The sequence below is a fragment of the Microcaecilia unicolor genome, chromosome 10 (genome assembly GCF_901765095.1).
Source record: "Microcaecilia unicolor chromosome 10, aMicUni1.1, whole genome shotgun sequence".
NCBI lineage: Eukaryota > Metazoa > Chordata > Amphibia > Gymnophiona > Siphonopidae > Microcaecilia > Microcaecilia unicolor.
In genome coordinates this window covers 84,344,459-84,366,218 of record NC_044040.1, presented here as the reverse complement: position 1 = coordinate 84,366,218, position 21,760 = coordinate 84,344,459, and the positions used below count along the sequence as shown (strand labels likewise).

At 44.7% G+C, this 21,760-nt stretch overlaps 1 protein-coding gene across 1 annotated transcript in view; it reads left to right on the top strand.

The window, feature by feature from the left end:
* The first annotated feature begins 15,872 nt into the window (after positions 1 to 15,872).
* The window catches only part of TBC1D30 (TBC1 domain family member 30), a 252,698-nt gene continuing 246,810 nt past the window's right edge, over positions 15,873 to 21,760 (top strand). Inside the window, 1 exon segment of the mRNA XM_030216536.1 lies at positions 15,873 to 16,466. Coding sequence (XP_030072396.1) covers positions 15,971 to 16,466 — 496 coding nt within the window. The 5' untranslated portion in view covers positions 15,873 to 15,970.

Here is a 21,760-nt window from a genome sequence, read left to right as displayed (position 1 = left end):
TCACGGTCGACGGTGTTGCAGGGATACTACATTTAAGAACATATACTTACCTGGGAATTGAAGCATTTGCTCATTCTAAGTGGTGAAGTTTGATCCCTGGAAAAGAAAAGTGACACAAAGGATCAAATTCTTGGATGGGGTGTTATAGCTGAAATAAATTCTAAGAACAATATAGTTAATCAGCAGTTATACTTATCTGATGGGTTTTGATGAGGACTTGGGTAAATGAGGATTCGTAGTTAACATTACACATGTTGCCTAGAATTTAAAGGGATACGTTGCAGTTAATATTTGCTTCTCTTATAACATATATAAAACTGTTTATATTTTGGAATTTGTATTTACATTTAATTGAACATCTTAATATTATGTTGTAGATACAGTTGTTTCCTTATAAAAACTATTTATTGCAAGCATTTTAAGAAAACATCTGGTGCAATAAATTACATTAAGTTCATCCAACATTTAGTGTGTAATGCTGTCAGAATTTTTTATAACTTGAAACATCAAAGGAGATTCCTATGTCATCTTGAATTGCCCACTATATCAAATACAGAATTTCCTTATTTTTCTCTGTATTTCCCCAATTGGTGAGTGTTGAGTGTGGGGCCTTTACACCGTAATTGAAACCTTTTTACCATCCGCTTTTAAACCTCACCCATAGAGGATCTACAATAAACTTATTTGGTCTACTAAGTACTCAATATGACCAACTATGCGTAACTTGGATAATAAATACAAAGTACAAGAATTGCTGGGTCATGGGAAACAACAACTCTCTCATGCTTCTCTTGTGGTGAAATCAGCAATGTGTAAAAATAAGACTGCTAAGGATTTTACTAATCACCCTCCTCCAAAAGACCTGAAATTCATGGACATGATGGGAAGATGCTCTTTTCAATCTGCAATGTTGTTTGCTCGAGTTTCAATACATAATTTTCATTGTGTCCAATACCTGTATATTATAATGGATGATATGAATAAATTGTTGGAAGTGTTACCAGAAAACAGTACTCAACTATTTCACACCATTATGAATAACCTGAAGGAATGTTCCAAACAAATGATAAAAGCAGCAGCAGCAGCAGCAGCAGCTCATGACAGTTATGACACAGCAATAAGAGGAGCTGCAAATGCTATAGCTATGAGATGTCTAGCCTGGCTAACAGCTAGGTGAGGATGTTTACAATAAAGTTGCAGATACTCCTTGTAATGGGGAAACTTTGTTTGGTGATAAAGTGAAAGAATTTATTGAAGGAATGAAGGATGATTGTACCACTTTAGATATGTTGGAACAGGAGACCCAACAACATTTTAAATCTTCCTATAAACTGCTACCTTACTACTTGTCAAAAGGAAGATACCAGAACAAGCGGAACTTCCAGTATCAGGGGTCTGCATATATTCCTAGACAGCAATTTCAGTGCAAAACAAAATTGTGATAAGAAGGTACAAAAGCCCCAGACTCGGCAACAGGCAAAGTCATCTACTAGTTTTTAACCCTTCTTCTCCAGTACAGATTCCTGTGGGGAGCAGACTCAACAATTAAGAACCTAAGAATAGCCATACTGGGTCAGAACAATGGTCCGTCTAGCCTAGTAGCCTGTTTCCAACAGTGGCCAATCCAGGTCACAAATACCTGGCAGAAACCCAAATAGTAGCACCACTTCATGCTACCAATCCCAGGACAAGTAGTGACTTCCCCACATCTGTCTCAATAGCAAGCTAAAAATAAGCACGTGCTAAATGACAGAGATGCTCATATATTCCAATGGGTGTCTTTAGTGTTTAGAACACGCTAAAAATGCTACCGCACCTTTGTAAAAGATCCCCTAAGTGTCCCCTAGTCTTTGAGCTTTTTGAAAAAGAAAAAAATCAATTCACTTTTACTTGTCCTACACCACTCAAGATTTAGTAGACCTCAATCATATCTCCCCCTCAGCCATCACTTTTCCAAGCTGAAGAGACCTAACCTCTTTTGCCTTTTCTTATATGAGAGGAGTTCCATTCTCTTTCTCATTTTGTTCATACTTCTTTGAACCTTTTTAAATTCTGTATGTATCTTTTTGAGATACGGCGACCAGAACTGAGTGCAATATTCAAGGTGAGGTCACACCATAGAGCAATACAGAGGCATTATAGTATTCTTGGTCTTATTTACCATTCCTTTCCTAATAATTCCTATCCTAGCATCCTGTTTGCTTTTTTGGCTGCTGCCGCACACTGGACAGAAGATATCAGGGTATTGTCTACAACACCACCTAGATCATTTTCTTGGGTGCTGACCCCCAAGGTGGACCCTAGCATCAGGTAACTTATGATTCAGATTATTCTTCCAATGTGCATGACTTTGCTTTTGTCTACATCAAATTTCATCTGCCATTTGGATGCCCAGTCTTCCAATTTCCTAAGGTCTTCCTGTAATTTTCCACAGTCCACATAAGTTTAAAAACAAGCTTGAATAGTTTTGCAGATTTAATCCACTCATCATTCTAATTTCCAGATCATTTATAAATGTTAAATAGCACTGGTCCCAGTATAGATCCCAGTGGCACTCCACTATTCACCCTCCTCCATTGAGAGAAATAGCCATTTAACCCTTCCCTCTGCTTTCTGTTCAATAACCAATTCCTGATCCACAACAGACCATTGCCTCATATCCCATGACTCTTTAATTTTCTCAGGAGTCTCTCATGAGCAGCATTGTCAAAAGCTTTCTGAAAATCTAGATACACTACATCAACTGGCTCACCTTTATTCACATTTATTCATGTCTTCAAAGAAATGAAGACTTCCCTTGGCTGAAACCATGCTGACTCTGTCCCATTAAACCATATTTATTTATGTGATTCATAATTTTACTCTTTATAATAGTTTCCACTATTTTACCTGGCACCGACATCAGGCTTACCAGTCTGTAATTTCCTGAATCATCCCTGCAACCCTTTTTAAAAATTGGTGTCACATTGGCCACCCTTCAATCTTCAGGTACTATGGATGACTTTAATGACAGAACGCAAACATGAAACTGCTGATTTGCTGTTTATAATCTGTAACCTTTCAGTACCCTTGGATGCATGACATCTGGTCCAAGTGATTTACTACTCTTTAATTTCTCAATCTGGCTTAGTAAGTCTTCCATGTTCACCGAGATTTCTTTCAGTTCCTCTGCATCATCACTCTTGAAAATAATTTCTGGTACAGGTAGATCTCTTACATCTTCTTCTGTAAAGACAGAAGCAAATAATTAATTCAGTTTCTCCACTATGGCCTTGTCCTCCCTGAGTGTCCTTTTTGCTCCTTCATGATCTAACAGTCCCATGGGTTCCCTCACAGGCTTTCTGATTCCAATGTACCTGAAAAAGTTGTTACTGTGAATTTTTGCCTCTGCAGCAAGTTTTTCTTCATATTCTCTTTTAGCCTTCTTTATCAATGCTTTGCATCTATCTTGACAGTGCTTATGTTGCTTCTTATTTTCTTCATTTGGATTCTTTTTCCATTCTTTGAAGGACATTTGTTTGCCTCAGCCTCTTTCAGTTCACCTTTTAACCATGCTGGCTGTCGTTTTCTTTCCACCTTTGTAAATACGTGGAATGCATCTGGTCTGTGCTTCCAACTCAGTATTTTTAAACAACATCCATGCCTGTTTTAATGTCCTAACCTTTGCAGCCAATCCTTTTAGCTTCTTTTTAACTGTTTTTCTCTTTTTATTATATTCGCCCTTTCGGCAATTAAATGCTGCTGCAGTAGATTTCCTTTGTGGTTTCAGAGAGTAGCTCAAACTTGATCATGTTGAATCAGAGGAGGATGTATTTGAGATTCAAGTTAGCCTTGATGTTGTTTCTTTATTTGGAGATTGTTCCATCGATGGCATTTGTCACGGTAGTGGCCATGCCCCGTGCCTATACTCACTTCTCCTCCCAATGACCAGGCACTATGGCTGCTGTGGACTGCTTTTTCCCTGTTTCCCAATTGTGTTCCAGAGATCAGCCCAGTTCTATTCGGGTGTTCCTGCAGCCAAGCCTCATTCTTAGTTGTGACATAATCAGTAAGGTCCTTTATAAGCACCTTAGAACTTTCTTGCTTTGCCTTTGCAACAGAGGTCTTCAGATGAGTTCTTGTCTGTGTGTGCTTATTGCACTTCCAGCCTGCTCCTGCTTTGTCTCCAGTCAGTAATCCTGCTCCTGCTACACCCTGCTTTTCTTCAGCTTCAGTTCCAGCCATGCTTGTTCCAGTCCTGCCTGTCTTCAGCTTCAGTTCTGGTCCTGCTTGTTCCAGTCCTGTAAGGCTTCAGTTCCAGCCCTGCTTGTTCCAGTCCTGTCTGTCTTCAGCTTCAGTTCCAGTCCTGCTTGTTCCAGTCCTGTAAGGCTTCAGTTCCAGCCCTGCTTGTTCCAGTCCTGTCTGTCTTCAGCTTCAGTTCCAGTCCTGCTTGTTCCAGTCCTGTCTGTCTTCAGCTTCAGTTCCAGTCCTGCTTGTTCTAGCCCTGCTTGCCTTCAGCTTCAGTTCCGGTCCTGTAAGTCTTCAGCTTCAGTTCCAGCCCTGCTTGTTCCAGTCCTGTCTGTCTTCAGCTTCAGTTCTAGTCCTGCTTGTTCTAGCCCTGCCTGCCTTCAGCTTCAGTTCCAGCCCTTCCTGTTGAGTCCTGCCTGCCTTCAGCTTCAGTTCCAGTCTTCAGCTTCAGTTCCAGTCCTGCTTGTTCTAGCCCTGCCTGCTTTCAGCTTCAGTTCCGGTCCTGCTTGTACCAGTCCTGTCTGTTTCCAGCTTCGATCCTTGTTTAGGTGGTTCGCCTGCTGCTGCCGTTCGCTGGCAGTGGCCCAAGGGCTCACTACTCCTGAATCCATGACAGATTGCAAAGGCCCTGAGGCCGTGACAACATTGTTATCGTATATGATTTATTTTGTCTTTTTCAATAAAATAAAATAAAAATATTTAAAAAAAAAAGCAGCCAAACTTCTCATGGACATGATGCACCAGAACTCCGAGCTCCTCCCCAGTAAAGTTTGGTGCACGCTTCTGCTTTGCATGGCATCAGGTCCCCCAGTTCGCGCCACTAATTCCTCCTCCTCCTGCTGGGGCATACTATGATGCATCTCATCCTTCATGCCTTCTCCTTCTACAAACTATATATAAACCAAAAACACACAGGTGATGTTAGCACAGAACAAAAAGAGTTGCAGACCCACCTAAAGGAGACCCATCTTTCCCCTAGTAAACATGCTAAATTGGCAAGGAGTTAAGAGGGATATTATTTTCCAGATTCATATGACAGTAAAAGTTATGGGGTCTGTATTCTGGTAAATAAAACCTTACCACTCGAAGTTCTATGCACCTTTCTTAGAACCCCAAGGGTAGATTTGTTATTTTGGAAGGAAAACTATATGGAAAAGAATCTACACGTAACAGTTTATATGCTCAATAATGGTTCTAGTGAGTTTTTTAAGCATTTCTTTTCCATTTTCACCCACTATGACTTCACAGCATTAGGTGATTGAAACATCTGTTTAGATATGGATATAGGACAGGTTCTGGGAGGGGGAGGCGGTCATGTCTTTATTTGATTTGAAGGACATCTGGAGCGAAAGGCACCTGACCTATAGAGATTATGGAACTGATTTTCAAAAGAAAAAAACATGCAAAAGATGGCACAAAGGGCAGATGGACATGTTTCTCACAGGAAAACGTTTACACCATATAATCAAACAAAACAAAAATACTAAATGTATAAGTCCAATATTCACCCAGAGGAAAACATTTTGAGAGTCGGTGTTTCGGGGGTGGGGGTGAGATGGGTGGTATTACGTGATGTACGGTTTTTTTGCGATCATGGATAGCAAAACGATTTCCTTGTGCTGGAAAGAAAAACATATTAGGCCTGCTTTAAAAGTGACTAGGTCAAGACCAAACTTGTCTTTGGACCCATTTGTGATTTTACTGAGCTGGAGAGTGGAGAGGTAGAATTGTTGGTTTGTGAAAGAGAGGAGAGTTGCTGAGTGGTCTGTTACCTTTGTTTGTTTGCCCATCTGAACCTTTTGACACCCACATTTCTTGCCTTGCCTCCTTTGTCTCTCACCTCCTTAAGTCCTTGCTGACACCTTCCAGCCCCTCCAACCACACCTATCCCTTGCTCTGTATCTTGCCTCCTTCCTCCATCCCCCCCACATCCCATTCAAACCCCTTACCTGCTTGTCGTCCGTCTCTCATTGCTCCTCTGTTCACTCCCAGTTTGTCACTGTGCTTTGTATTATTGCTGTTTGTGTGAGGACTGTGTGTTCTCATGCTGGGAGAGACTATGCTGTGTGTTGGTGCTGGGTGCAGGTGTTGAGTCTCATTGGGTGCAGCAGGTGGAGGAGTACACAGTGGTGTTACTGGACTTAGTGGGTTGCACCTGTGGTGGTGGGACTTCTGCACTTCAATCACGAATACGCTGAATGCTGTGGTGGCTGACTCTTTGCTGGATGTGGATGAGAGTTTGGAGGGGAGGTCCAGGAACAGATACCCCAATCCCAGAATATTTAGGCCTAGGACCCACTTCATGGACCTCATTGACCAGCAACGCATTTGTACTGTTCTAGGCAAAGTATTGTGTACTGTAATTAAACAGCCAATTTAAACCATCCCCAAGTAGAAGCTGCTACCAGACATTCTGTCACACAGTGAACCCTTTGGAAAATTAGCTCTTTTATATTCATACTTATATCCCACAATTATCAAAAAACAAACTTCGGTTCAATGTGGCTTACATTTAACAGTTGTTAGAGATTACATTGATTCAATTACATTTACAAGGTTGTATGATGCTGTTTTTTTACAGTGGCTGGCAAGATAACTATTAGTGCATATGGAATACTTATTGAGTTTCTTGAGAAGGTATGTCTTAGCTCTTTTCTTAAATGAAAAGATGTGCTACAGTTCGAGGTTGTGTTGTGTATTGTTGTTACAGAATGATTAGTGCATATTTTACTAATAGCATTTCCTGAAGAGGTAAGTCTTTAGATCTTTTCTCAACTGAAAGTAGTTTGTGATGCTTCTTATGACTATGGGAATTGAGTTCCACCATTTTGATCCCAGGTAGCTAAATCCTGCCGTGTAGGTGGATTTATATAGTATGTTTTTGTAGTCGGGCAGGTGAAGTAGTAGGTATCCCTGGTTCCTGGGTTTGCATTTCTTGATGATAGTTTGATCATGTCTACCATGTAGTCTGGTGACATGCCAAACAGTATTTTCAAGATGACTGAACTAGTTTTGAAAAATAGTCTGCCCTTGATCAGGAGCCAATGTAGCATTATGAGTAGTGGGGTTGCACTATCATATTTTGACTTTTTGAATATCAGTCTCACTGCTGTGTTTTGGACGGTCTGCAACGATCAAAGTATGTTTTCTTTGCAGCCTACGTTTGCTGCATTACAGTAGCCTAGTTGGGCGGACGGCAAACACAGAAGAAAGCGGACCTCCGCAATGGAAAAACCAAGAAAAGAACACAGCGAAGGTGACAAGATGGATGACACCAAACAAACTTTTACTGAACTCAGAAAAAAGTTCACAGCAAGAGTTTATTCTTAAAAAACTGGACTCGACACGAGTCATGTTTCGGCCGTTCAGGCCTGCCTCAGGAGTCCCTGTATGGCAAAGTGCTATTGGTTCTCATAAGGAGAGTCTTGTGCAAACACTGGATTTCTCTAACAACACCTTAGGAAAACGGAGAAAGAAAACTTCTGAGCTTCTTGATGAGAGTGTGAGCGTCACTGTTCTCGAAGCCTAGTTGGGACAATATCAGCATCTGTACTATAAGATGGAATGACTTGGGGAAATAGCCTCTGAATCTTCTCTGTTTCCATTGGGTTTTGAAGCTTTTTGATGTGATTGCAGCAACTTGGTCTTCAAGGCAGGGCCGGCAAAATGCAGTAAGTAAGGTATGCACAGCAAGGGGATGCCAACATTCGAGGGATGCCAGAAACTGCCATGCTTACCCGTTGTGCTGCTCTCCACTGGCCATTGCTGCCACACACCACAGCCCTCCCAGGACCTACCTTGAAGGCCAGGGCTCGCCCAGCAGCCATTTTTAAAACACAGCAGCGCCGCCCGCGGTGCAGAAGAGCAAAGCCGAGACAGAGTAGCGGCAGCGGGCAGGAAAGAGTGGGATTCTTTCCTGCCCCTTTAGCCATAGAGGCCACTACACCACCAAGACGGACCCTGGCCTTCAAGATAGGCCAGTAGTGTGTAGGAGAGGGGGTTATAGTATGGGGGAGGGAGTTGGTGGCAACTGTGGCGGTGGGTGGTGGCAGGTTTTGTCACGGTATAAGACACTCATCACAAGGACAAAATAAGAAAAATCAATGGACTGCATTAGGGGCTTATAACCCATTTAGTTATGTTTAAACAAATGAGAGATCTGCATGTATTTCCGTGTAATTTCCTCGAGTGTCCCCTAGTCTTTGTATTTTTGGAACGAGTAAAAAATCGATTTACTTCTACCCATTCTACACCACTCAGTCTTTGTATTTTTGGAACGAGTAAAAAATCGATTTACTTCTACTCATTCCACACCACTCAGGATTCTGTAGACCTAAATCATATCTCCCGTTATCCGTCTCTTTTCCAAGCTGAAGAGCCCTAACCTCTTTATCCTTCCTCATACAAGAGGAGTTCCATCACCTTTATCATTTTGGTCACTCTTCTTTGAACCTTTTCTAATTCTGATATATCGTTGAGATATGGCAACCAGAACTGAATGTAATACTCAAGGTGTGGTTGCACCATGAAGCAATACAAAGACATTATAGTATTTTCAGTCTTATTCATAAGACCACCCCTTTCCTAATAACTCCTTTCATCCTGTTTGCTGTTTTGGCTGCTGCCGTACACTGAGCAGAAGATGTCAGCGTATTATCTACAACTAGTAAAAAAGGCCCGTTTCTGACACAAATGAAATGGGCGCTAGCAAGGTTTTCCTCGGAGTGTGTATATTTGAGAGAGAGTGTGTATGAGAGATGGAGTGTGTGTGTCAGAGAGAAAATGAGAGAGAGACAGCGACAGAGACAGCGTTTGCGTGTGTTTGTGTGAGAGATTGTGTGTGAGACAGAGTGTCTGTGTTTGTGAAGACTGTGTGTGTGTGACAGAGAGATAGAGTGTGATAGACAAGGAGTGTGTCAGAGAGAGTGTATGTGAGAGACATTGAGTGTGAGCCCCCACGCCCCTCTCGCAGGGCCCCTTCCCCACCCCACCTCTCTGGTCTCAGGACCCCCTCCCCACCTTCCTCTCCCCTGCCCCCCTGCAGCCATCCATGTCCAGCGACCCTCCCCTCCCCCCTCCAGCTACCCATGTCCAGCGACCCTCCCTTCCCCCCCCCAGTGCATCAAACCCCCTCGCCACCCGCAGCTGCCAGTGGTAATGCTGTCAGGCCGCTGCTGCTTCTCCTTCTCCTGTTGAGCAGCAGCGGCCGCTACAAAAGAAAAAAAAAAGCGATAAATGTTTTTAAACCCAACCCAAATCATTCGCAAATGCCCGAGTCTTAAAATGCAGTCTCTGTAGCCGCTCCTCCTCTCGCCTGTCACGTCGCTGCGCTCTTCCGGGGTCTTACTCCAGGGGCAGTGATGTGGAGGCGAGAGGAGGAGCGGCTGCAGAGACTGCGTTTTAAGACTCGGGCATTTGCGAATGATTTGGGCTGGGTTTAAAAACATTTATGGTTTTTTTTTCTTTTTGTAGCGGCCGCTGCTGCTCAACAGGACAAGCAGCAGCGGCCCGACAGCGTTACCAGTGGCAGCTGCGGGTGGCAAGGGGGTTGATGTGCCCGGGGGGGGGGGGGGTTGTTGATGTGCTTCGGGTGGGGGGAGGGGGGTGTTTGATGTGCTTCGGGGGGGGGGGGCTTGGGTGATGCGCTGAGGGGGGTTCTGTGGTGCCGCGCTTGTAGTTTTTTGATGCGCCGCTCCCTGCCACTTGCTCCGCGTGTTTCCCTACTCCTCCCCCCCGCCTGGGAATCAGCTGTGAGTGACTTCATCCTGGCTATGGAGCCTAGCTCAGCAACTCCAGGAGCCACGGACACAGGCAGTCCCACATTAGAACGTTGGTGGTGAGAATTATAGGATGACACCTAGATCTTTTTCTTGAGTGCTGACCCCCAAAGTGGACCCTAGCATCAGGTAACTATGATTCGGATTATTCTTTCCAATGTGCATCACCTTGCATTTGTCCACATTAAATTTCATCTGCCATCCCCAGCCTTTATTAGTGCTGTTTCCACCAACTACAATAATTTTTTAAGCAGTTTTAGTGGTATTCAATTATATTTCATGATATTTATATCTATATATGGGAAGCTTTCAAATAAATTAAAAAGCTGTTGAGTAGTTCTTCACCTTTTAAGGCAATGGGCTGAAGAAGGGGGTGGGGAGGGAGAAGAGAGAAAAGAGATGCTGGACTGGGGGGGGGGGGGGTGCACCAGAGACCCTAGCACCGGCCCTGCTTCAAGGGTCAGATGTTTGTCGAGAATGATTACTAGTATTTTTGTATTTCGATTGTATAAGATTTTTGATCTATTATGAGGTTTTGGTAAGTGGTGGGATTGTGCTGGCTGGATAGAACCAGGAGTTTGGTTTTGTCTTGGTTCAGTTTAGGTTTGACAGTTGCGGCCCAGATTTTCATGAGGTCAAGTCCTTTTTTGGCCTTATCCAGTATCTCTTTGATGCTGTTGAAAGATATGTAGATAGTGACATCGTCTGTGTATATGACTGGGTTTAAACTCATTTTTTCCAGTTTCGTGCCAAGTGGAGCCATCAGGACATTGAATAATATTGGTGATATCGGGGAACCCTGAGGGACCCCACATTCAGGGATCCAGGAGGTATCAAACAGCTCTTAATTTTGCTGCTCACCCATAGATTGTAGCCTCTCCACTATAACGTATCTGTTTCACAAACAGATTCCGTACCATAGGAGACTGCAAACCTGATGATTGTAGCTGTTTGATTCGTTATCATAGTAAGTCTTTTGTTACGTTGTAAACTTGCTAATTGATGTTCCGTATTATATTGTAATAACTGATCCTGTTTACATTGTAAGCCACATAGAACCAAACATGATTTGGATAATGTGGGATACAAGTCTAAATAAATGGAAATGGAAAGCTGTACCAGTAGAGTCTCAGTTCTTAAGCAAATCTTCTTTACTGTAGCACTTACAATAAACAAAGAAAATCCAACTTGCAGTTTAGTTGCTTTGAAGAGAATAGTTGCCTTCTGCATATAGAGTCTGTATCTAGCCACCCCAGAGGCAAGGACATGGCCAGAACCTCAGCCCAGTTGAGAGGAAAAGCTGTAACACTCAAAGGAGAATAAGGGGGAGAAACTCAGGGTAAATAAATGGGGTATGACTTGGGAAGATGGTGAAAAATCTTGGTGGATTTACAATAAATTAAGGAGGGATCAGCCCAAGGAAGACTGGGCTCTTTCACACAGCCCATAGCGGCAGAGAGGGAGGGCTGGCCCTAGGTCAGAGCTAACAATCAACAGGGAAAGCTCACAAGGAGTAAATCACAGGATACTACAAACTGTAGGGGGGGGCAGTACACAGTGTTATCTCTACACAGATAATGCAACTGAATACAGATAATATTCATATTAAATATACATCACAGTATACCCTTCATTGAATATGGGGGCAGAACAGCCTTTCTAGGTACCACATTGATAGGGCTGTCATACAATACCTCTGTAACCAGCTACAAACCCCTCCTCCGGGCCAGGACACGCAGGACTAATCCAGTGCCAGTCCACCTTAAGATCACTGCCTCCCTTGCCTTTCTTGCCACTGGCACTTGGCAGTCAGTGCTAGCAGTCAATGCAGGCCTCACTTATCCCACCATCTCCAACTGCTTTACCCAGTTTCTTGATGCCTTCCTCACACACACCTCAGACATTCCCCACTACCGCACAGGCCCTTCAGAACATGGCTCAGTTCTATGCCACAGACCGCTTCCCCTGTCATTGGCATCATAGACTGCACACATATCACATTCTGATTCCCCCCCCCCCCCCCGGGCACACCAGAAGACCACAGGAATAGATTTATATCAGTCCATGAACATGCTGGTTGTGTGTGATGCCCAAGGGGAGACTGTGGACAAGTATGCTTGGTACCTGGGGTCCATCCATGATGCATATATCTTGCAGCATTCCGGAATCTACCACAGGAGAGATCACCAGCTGAGCTATTAGGTAAGCAGTACTGGGATTCCTAACCCCCATAACTTTCCTTACATCACCACCCTACCTCTCTCAAGATGCCCCCAGAACCCACACCCATGAACTGCACTCCACAAGGTCCACATACAAATAAACACCTATGTCTGTGAATCCGGCTCCTCCACAGGTGACAGAGACTACCCAAAACGAACCTGGCTGCCTTCCATTGTCCATCCCCACAATGAGGTGGAGGAGGAATATAGTAAGAGCCACAAGAACACCCACACCATCACCTTTGGCCACCTGAAAAACAGATTCAGACGTCTCTACTGTTCCGGAGGGAGCTCCTCTACAGACCAACAAAGGTCGCCAACATATTCATAGCATGCTGCATAACTCTGTACTGCACTAGCTCCCATTAAAAGAACGAATTGCTTTCAAAGTTTGCACCCTGGTCCACAACATCGTTCACGGGGAAGCCCCAACCTATATGTCAGACCTTATAGACCTACCTACTAGGAACGCAAAAAAATCAGCACCTACATTCCTCAATCTCCACAACCCCAACTGTAAAGGACTAAAATATAAATCCACATACGCAAACAGTTTCTCCTACATATGCATGCAACTATGGAACGCACTACCGAAGGCCATAAAAACAACGCAAGACTTAACTATCTTCCGAAGGCTACTGAAAACTGACCTGTTCAAGAAGGCATACCATAAACATCCATCCTAAATAATAATACTGTACATCAACTAGACAAAACTGAACTCATCTCACTTGACTGATAAACCTCATTGCAACTAATGAACAAGCACTACCACTTTAATCCTTATGTCGAAAATGGTCTCTCTATAGTCAACGACCTAACGGATGTTACAAACCAATCTATCACTCAGGACCCTATATGCAATACCATAATGTATTCTTCTTTACCATGTATGTATGCACCTTAATGCAATACCATTTGTAATTCTGTTACCCGGAAATGGCAATCACCATTATGGCAAATATAAGCCACATTGAGCCTGCAAATTGGTGGGAAAATGTGGGATACAAATGCTATAAATAAATAAATGAAGACAGCCCCTGCCAAAAACACACAGCAGCATCAGGCAGACCAAGAGGCTTGATAACCCCTCATCCCTGCCCAAAGAGCTGACCAGGGACCACACCAGTTAGTGGTCCGCACCAAAGACTCATACAGACCAATTTCCAGTAAAGGTCAGTGCAGCATTTATTTGTGCTCACCATATCTTATTCTATCCCCCAACCTCCCCTCCTGTACACACCACTACAGCATATTAAGTATTTGCCTCACAGCCCTACCTCATCATCCCCCTCTCCCTCTAGCTGCTGAGGACATCCCAAGCCTTGCAGGAACAAAGACAGGGTTCCCAGTCCTCCTCTGTGGGGCTTCAAGAAATGCAGCTGCTTCTGATGCCCCTATGGAAATCAGGCTACCTGGTTGGCCCTGTGGCAGAGTTGCTGCTGCCCCAGAGGGACCTAGCTGCAAGGCAGATTCACTGGCTCGGGGTCCAGTGGGTTTTGTCTGCACCCGCTTGAATGCCGGATGCTTAGCTAGAGCTGAGGTGGTTGCTGTGAAGCTGCCCTGGGTGGTGTGGGCACTGGTGTCACCTGTGTCTAGTAAGGAGGGTGGTGCTGCTGAAATGCTGGTCTCACTGGTTCTCCTGGATCAGGCACCTGAAGGGTGGGCAAGGTGCTGGACAAAGCTTCTGTGTGATCATGCAGATCTTGGTGGATCCCCCGAAGCTGCAGCCACATATTGTGCCTAGCATCCTTGTTCTCCTGCTCAACCTGACCCCCCCCCCCCCCCCCCATGTAGCAGCTGTAGCTTCCGGTGCTGGTAGTCAGCTAGCTGCACATTTTGGGCCAGGAGTTTGTTAGCCAGTGCCACAACCTACTGTCTGTGGCAGCATGGTCCCCTATGGGCCCCAGCTGTGGCTCTTCTTCTGGCTCTTCAACCTCTACAGGGGCATCTGGCATATTAGGGCAGGGGGGTATGTGGGTTCAACTAGTAATTGGCCTTCCTCTCCTGCAGGTGGCTCCTGCATGGGTCCTGGCTGGTGTCTTCAGCAGGCTATTCTGCTGGCACATTGCCGTCCTGTGACTCCTGTGCTGCCACTGACTCCCCCCCCCCCCCCTCTGCTGCCTGACATGCCTGCTGGTTCCAGCCTCTGTCTCAGAGTCTTCGCATGCATAGGGAAAGTACTGTAGAAGAAATGTGTCTGATGCACTAGGTAACCTATCATTCTGTTGCAGCCTGAAATTATCATTCCAAGTGTACTCATATACTACAGGTGATGAGGACTGCCATTGTCATGCCAGTACATGCTGTATACCTCCACATCCCTCACTGCAGGAGCACTTTCGCAGGTCATTTCCCAATGCAAACTCAGGATCTCCCGCGAGTGCCTTCCCGTCCAATGACAGCAGGAAGCACCTTCATAAAGCACCATCTCCTGCTACTGTTGATCCCACGCCCCACGTCAGCAGATGACATTTTATGAAGGCATTTTCTGCTGCCGCTGGATGGGAAGACCACTCCTGTAGCTGCTTGCTATGAACCAGCTATGTTAGGGGCAGAGAAATGGGTGGAATTGTTGATGGAGCTGGGTATGGCAATGGGAAGGGTGGGGTGAAGCTGGGGTGGGCTGGGGGCAGACCCTAAATCTCCCACTGAGTGGATCGGTCCCCTTGGCAGCTCAGAAGGGGTACGGTGCACTGTGGACTTCAGAAACCATGACGCCAGACAGCTATGTGGGTAAAGGAGAAAGGATAGTGAGAGCCACAGCGACACAAAGCAGGAAGACACTAGTTGGTGAGAGGTTGTGGGGGGTGGGGGGAAGGTGTCAAAAAACGAGATACAGCAGAACTTGAACCAGCAACATGAGTGCTCACAGGATCTATTTATTTTGCTTTGACTGCCGCTGATCTTTGTTACCCTAGGTGCCTTCCTAGTTTTGCCTAATGGTTGGTCTGCCCTCTCCCAAGTTATACAGGCAATCTTCAATACAAATACTGCCCCTGAGTGATATAAAATCAGTGTATTGGAATGATATATTTTCTATGAACCCCACAAGGAAGTCCTTTTTAGCACAACACAAGTATTATGGGGAATATTAACATAACCTGCACAATCATAGTATACCAAAACTAACTTGGAAACATTCTCTCTCCTATAAATTAACACCAACTTCATCAAGAGACGCTAGCGGAGGGATGGCATCCTTCTCATAGCTGTTGTCATCGGTTTGAGATTCAGAGGCTCCCCTCTGACCAATAGATTTGGGGTAGTGTCCATAGCTAGCAACGCTGCCTTCTCCATGACTTTAGATCTAAAACACCCTATTACTTTGCTAACAAGCCACGCTGCGGGAATAAGTTTTCTGAACTCTGCCGATGGCTTCCGGGCCGGCTGACGCACGATCACGAAACAACCTGTTGCTTTTTTGCAATTGGAACAACCACCACCTGACCTGACTCACCTGCACTAAGTAGCCAAGGGCACGTACCACTGTGCAGAAAGGGGCGTAACGGGCGTTGTACAAGACAAGACAGTCTTATGTGCTTTGCAGCAGTGACAAATCTCAATAGTTCTCTCCCCCACCCCCCCGTGACGGAGCGGAGGATTGGATTGCGTGTATCCGTTCTCTCCAGAGGAGGCGGGGCTCGCGTGCAGGTGACAGATTCTCTACCGCCGCCGGGCAATTATAGACATGGTGCAGCGGCAGCAGGTACAACTTTATTGGTCCCGGGACGTTTTGGAGTCATGATTCTGTATCCTGGCGAGAAGGAACTTGCAGAAGTTTCTCTGTATGACGATGCAGCCGGTGAAGAAACCGTGGGACAGGGTGAGAGCGATGACAAAGACGGTAGCCCATGGCTGGAGAGTTGCGGGCATGCAGGAGCCGTGTTTTCTGTTTCTTTTGCTGCAGCGATTGGGGTCCTGGAGGAGGAGAGCTGTAGGGTCAGCACTGACAGCGCCGATTCCAGCCTCCCCGAGGCTACCGCGGATGAACGCTGCCGCAGCCGAACCTCGTCCCTCGTAAGTGGGCTGCTCACCGAGCTCTACGACAGTCTTCCGTACGCGCTGGGCAGTGGGAGCGGCTACAACCGGAGCCTGCATCAGGACAGCGTGGATAGTTCCACCGAGGCCTCGGGCTCCGATTTCTTCCTGACTCGGAGTAACCCGGAGTCCTGTTTCCTTCAGGAACTGCAGGAGACGTATAGCAGGAGGCATCAGAGTCGTTACCTGTCCGGCAAAGGTAAGCATGGAGGATCTTGGTCCCATCAAGGTATGGTTTGGTTCTTGAGGGAGGAAACATCCGATTCCAGAGATCCAAAAGAACAGGACAGAGGGTTAAACACCTCTAGGCAAAAGAAGAGCTAGATCACAAACGGGTGTATCCTGAAAGTGACTTTTAATGAAACTTTTTTTTTCGTAATAAAGGGTATTCACCAGGTTTGAAGTTGCAGTATCAATGTAATCCTGCCCACTTGTCAGATGGTAGGAGTTGTTTTGGAAGAGAGGCAAAACGTTCTGGATTTATTTTGGCTTTTTAAAAAAATCGTAAGTGCAGTTTATTAAAAAAAAATTTTTAATTAGCCTTTTGGTTTGTTTAAGCATGCCCACAGCCAATTTCTTATTTACGTTCCCACTGCCAATTTCTTACTTTATTTACACTTAATGGCTTTACACAATTTATAGAGTATGCTTAATTAACACACAAAACGAACAACAAAAGAATTACACAGCTATGGTATCTTAAGGCAGCAGTCCAAATATTACACAAGGCCCTAGAACCTCAGCACACTTACTGGTAAAAGAACAAGCTGGATTAAATAGAAACAACATCCTAGCAGAATATCTCACGTTAAGTCACACGCAAAGAACATGGATGGACCCTCGCTGAATACAGAATAAAAGCCCCACTTTGCACAGAATATCTAATTTGGAAATGGGACATCTGTGCAACATGCACATAGTAACATAGTAGGTGACGGCAGAAAAAGACCTGCACGGTCCATCCAGTCTGCCCAAGAAGATAAATTCATATGTGCTACTTTTTTATTTGTACTGTCCTCTTCAGGGCACAGACCATATAAGTCTGTCCAGCCCTATCCCCGCCTCCCAACCACCAACCCCGCCTCCCACCACCAGCTCTGGCACAGATCGTATAAGTCTGCCCAGCACTAGTCCCGCCTCCCAACCAGCAGCCCCGGCACAGACCGTATAAGTCTGCCCAGCACTATCCCTGCCTCCCACCACCGGCTCTGGCACCCATTCTAGGCTAAGCTCCTGAGGATCCCTTCCTTCTGCTCAGGATTCCTTTATGTTTATCCCACGCATGTTTGAATTCCGTTACTGTTTTCATCTCCACCACCTCCCGCGGGAGGGCATTCCAAGCATCTACCACCCTCTCCATGAAAAAATACTTCCTGACATTCTTCTTGAGTCTGCCCCCCTTCATGCCCTCTCGTTCTACCGCCTTCCCATCTCCGGAAAAGGTTCATTTGCGGATTAATACCTTTCAAATATTTGAATGTCTGTATCATATCACCCCTGTTCCTCCTTTCCTCCAGGGTATACATGTTCAGGTCTGCAAGTCTCTCCTCATACGTCATAAGTACATAAGTAATGCCATACTGGGAAAAGACCAAGGGACCATCGAGCCCAGCATCTTGTCCACGACAACGGCCAATCCAGGCCAAGGGCACCTGGCAAGCTTCCCAAACGTACAAACATTCTATACATGTTATTCCTGGAATTTTGGATTTTTCCAAGTCCGTTTAGTAGCGGTTTATGGACTTGTCCTTTAGGAAACCGTCCAACCCCTTTTTAAACTCTGCTAAGCTAACCGCCTTCACCACATTTTCCGGCAATGAATTCCAGAGTTTAATTACACGTTGGGTGAAGAAAAATTTTCTCCGATTTGTTTTAAATTTACTACACTGTAGTTTCATCGCATGCCCCCTAGTCCTAGTATTTTTGGAAAGCGTGAACAGACGCTTCACATCCATCTGTTCCACTCCACTCATTATTTTATATACCTCTATCATGTCTCCCCTCAGCCGTCTCTTCTCCAAGCTGAATAGCCCTAGCCTCCTTAGTCTTTCTTCATAGGGAAGTCGTCCCATCCCCGCTATCATTTTAGTCGCCCTTCGCTGCACCTTTTCCAATTCTACTATATCTTTCTTGAGATGCGGCGGCCAGAATTGAACACAATATTCAAGGTGCGGTCGCACCATGGAGCAATACAAAGGCATTATAGCATCCTCGCACCTGTTTTCCATACCTTTCCTAATAATACCCAACATTCTATTCGCTTTCCTAGCTGCAGCAGCACACTGAGCAGAAGGTTTCAGTGTGTTATCGACGACGACACCCAGATCCCTTTCTTGGTCCATAACTCCTAACGTGGAACCTTGCATGACGTAGCTATAATTCGGGTTCTTTTTTCCCACATGCATCACCTTGCACTTGCTCACATTAAACGTCATCTGCCATTTAGCTGCCCAGTCTCCCAGTCTCGTAAGGTCCTCTTGTAATTTTTCACAATCCTGTCGCGAGTTAACGACTTTGAATAACTTTGTGTCATCAGCAAATTTAATTACCTCGCTAGTTACTCCCATCTCTAAATCATTTATAAATGTATTAAAAAGCAGCGGTCCTAGCACAGACCCCTGAGGAACCCCACTAACTACCCTTCTCCATTGTCTTGTAACGCAAATCCCATACCATCCTCGTAGCTTTTCTTTGCACCGCTTCAATTCTTTTTACATCCTTAGCAAGATACGGCCTCCAAAACTGAACACTCCAGGTGGGGCCTCACCAACGACTTGTACAGGGGCATCAACACCTCTTTTCTTCTGCTGGTCACACCTCTCTCTATACAGTCTAGTAACCTTCTAGCTAGGGCCACCGCCTTGTCACACTGTTTCATCGCCTTCAGATCCTCAGATATTATCACCCCAAGATCCCTCTCCCCATCCGTACCTAGCAGACTCTCACCGCCTAACACATACGCCTCTCTTGGATTTCTACTCCCTAAGTGCATCACTTTGCATTTCTTTGCATTGAATTTTAATTGCCAAACCTTTGACCATTCTTCTAGCTTTTTCAGATCCTTTTTCATAATTTCATTTAAATTTTTGCAAAAGTCATGCTGAATGTGTAGTGTTTTCTAAAATGATATAGGTCTCTGGGAAATACATATATTAGGACACCCCATTGTGTAACGATACACGTTTTTTTTTTGGGGGGGGGGGAAGAGCTACATTACTTGGGGGCTTTACATGGTTAAGTGCTGTAGGAACTGAAATTAGGGGTTCAGGTTTTTTCACTGAAACCTGAAAATCGCCCCTTCGCGATAGATCTCTTTCTCTCCCCCCCATCCAACCCATATTATTTATCGTTTATCAAATTTCATATACCGCCTTTTCTGGTAGCCAAATCAAAGCAGTGTAGAATAAAATAAAAGCGGCATTCAATATTTAAAATAGGAAAGACACAATCATTCAAAAATAAAAAGGTCCGTGCTTGATCACAAACTGCCACCTCACTACTGAACATTGCATTGCTCTCATCCCCCAGTAGAATTCCACTGCTCCTGATGCAGTGACTGTAAATACTCCTGCATGTGGTGGTTCTAATTGCAATATGGCTGCCGGGACCTCCTGCAGCACTCTCAGCAGCCATTGCATTAGGAGCATCATGGGGAAGGAATGGGTGGGGTTTGTTCCTGCTCCTGAAGTGACCACGAGACCACCAGAGCTTCCTAAGGTAGGCCTGGGGAGGGCCTATGGGTTGTTGAGTGGGATGAGGGGAGGTGGAAAGTTATAGCGGTGAGGAGGTGGAGAGAGAGGGGGCCATGATGGGAGTGGGGAACTTGGGAGGGGACTTATTTGGTCGTGTGTGGGGGAGCACTTTAAAAATCCTGGGTTTGTTCTGGCTCTAAAGTGCTGGCATTTATATGTGATAGCGTCGGTTTTGTCACTTACATAGGCAAGTGCTTGATTTTACTAAACTGCCTACAGAAGTGAAACCAATTGAAGAGCTGAGCCCCAAAGCTCTAATTTTTATATTTTTCAAATGTTCCTAAACACCAGAGTCGTGCTTAATTACTTACTGGATTGCTCTTCCAAAGCTGTGACATGTAGGAGTAATTCTCTAACACGTACTAACGATTACAGATCTAAATGTTTAGAATTATGGTAATTACGCATATTGCACATGTGTCTAACTGCCAAAATTTCCTGTAAGTGCTATTCTGTAAATATGCGTTTAACTTGGTACATATTTGCAAGGCAGGTGTACCTGTAGGCAGAGCTTGGGCAGGGCTCAAACTTAACACACGTAACTTAAACACCATTTTAAATTACACACGTATTTGTGGCATTGAGGTGCTAACCCTTACACTGGTTGTATGGCTGGTGTGAGTGCTGGTGCCTTACTTTTCAGAGTGCATTTTAGCAGTTACGGTAAATTCTATAAAAGAAAGTAGTTTTTATGTAGAATAATCTAACTGGCACCTACTTACAGACCTCTTGGTGCCTGACTTGGAGGAGGTGCCAAGCCGTCGAGGGACATTTTAAAAATATACTTTTATTTCTGTGCAAAATTGGAAATACACATGTTTCTTGGGATTGCTCAGAACCTACCCCCTTTTGAATTTGTGTCCTACAGCCTTTGCAGGTGTTAAGAGCAGCACTTAGTATTTGCACATATGTGTTATTTACACATGCAAATATCACATTCCTTCTAAGTGACCTCTTAAATGATTAAAACAATTTTTTTGAAACATGCAGGAAGAAAAAGAATTAGAAAACTTAAGTTCTTAAACAACTGTGCAAAATATGAAGATACCAGAGGTGCCCATTTTTGGCTGTTAAGTATTGTACCATGCATGTTATCCTTGTGCCACCTTTGGCAGTAACGCATATTTGCAAATATGAGTGCTGCTCCACTGATCATATACACTGATTCATATGAGAGGTTAGCAACTAAATATTCCTGGTAAATTTGGTTGATAAGGGCTTGGTTTGCTTGCAGCTAGAGATAAGTATAACTTGTGGGAAAAAAATCCCACAGGCATACTAGCTACCTTTATGGGTCTAGGCAGTGTCTCTAGAAATACTAGTGAAGAGAATCTCTCTGAGTATTTGAAAATGGGAAGCATTTAACAGTTCTCCTGTGACCTCTATTGATATGGTCTATATGAGAGATGTCTCTCATCAAACCAACGTTTGTAGAGCATTTTGGATAGTGCAACAAAGCTGGGAGCCTTTATTTTTTCTTTTCTTTTTCCCAGGGGATAATAGAGCAAGAGAGATGACCTCTATAAAGTGCTGTGGGGGAATTCTATAAGTGCAGGCCTAGTGCCATGTGCCACTTATACGTATCCGAGATGCCTTTCCTTAGCATCCAGGCTGCACCATCCTGACTACTGGGTTGTATTCCTCAGCTACTAGCAGATGGAAAGTCATTTTCTCTACCTCCCAGTGACATTGCTGGTATAATCAGGGCTGCTGTTAGATATTCAGGGGCCCAGGGCAGAAA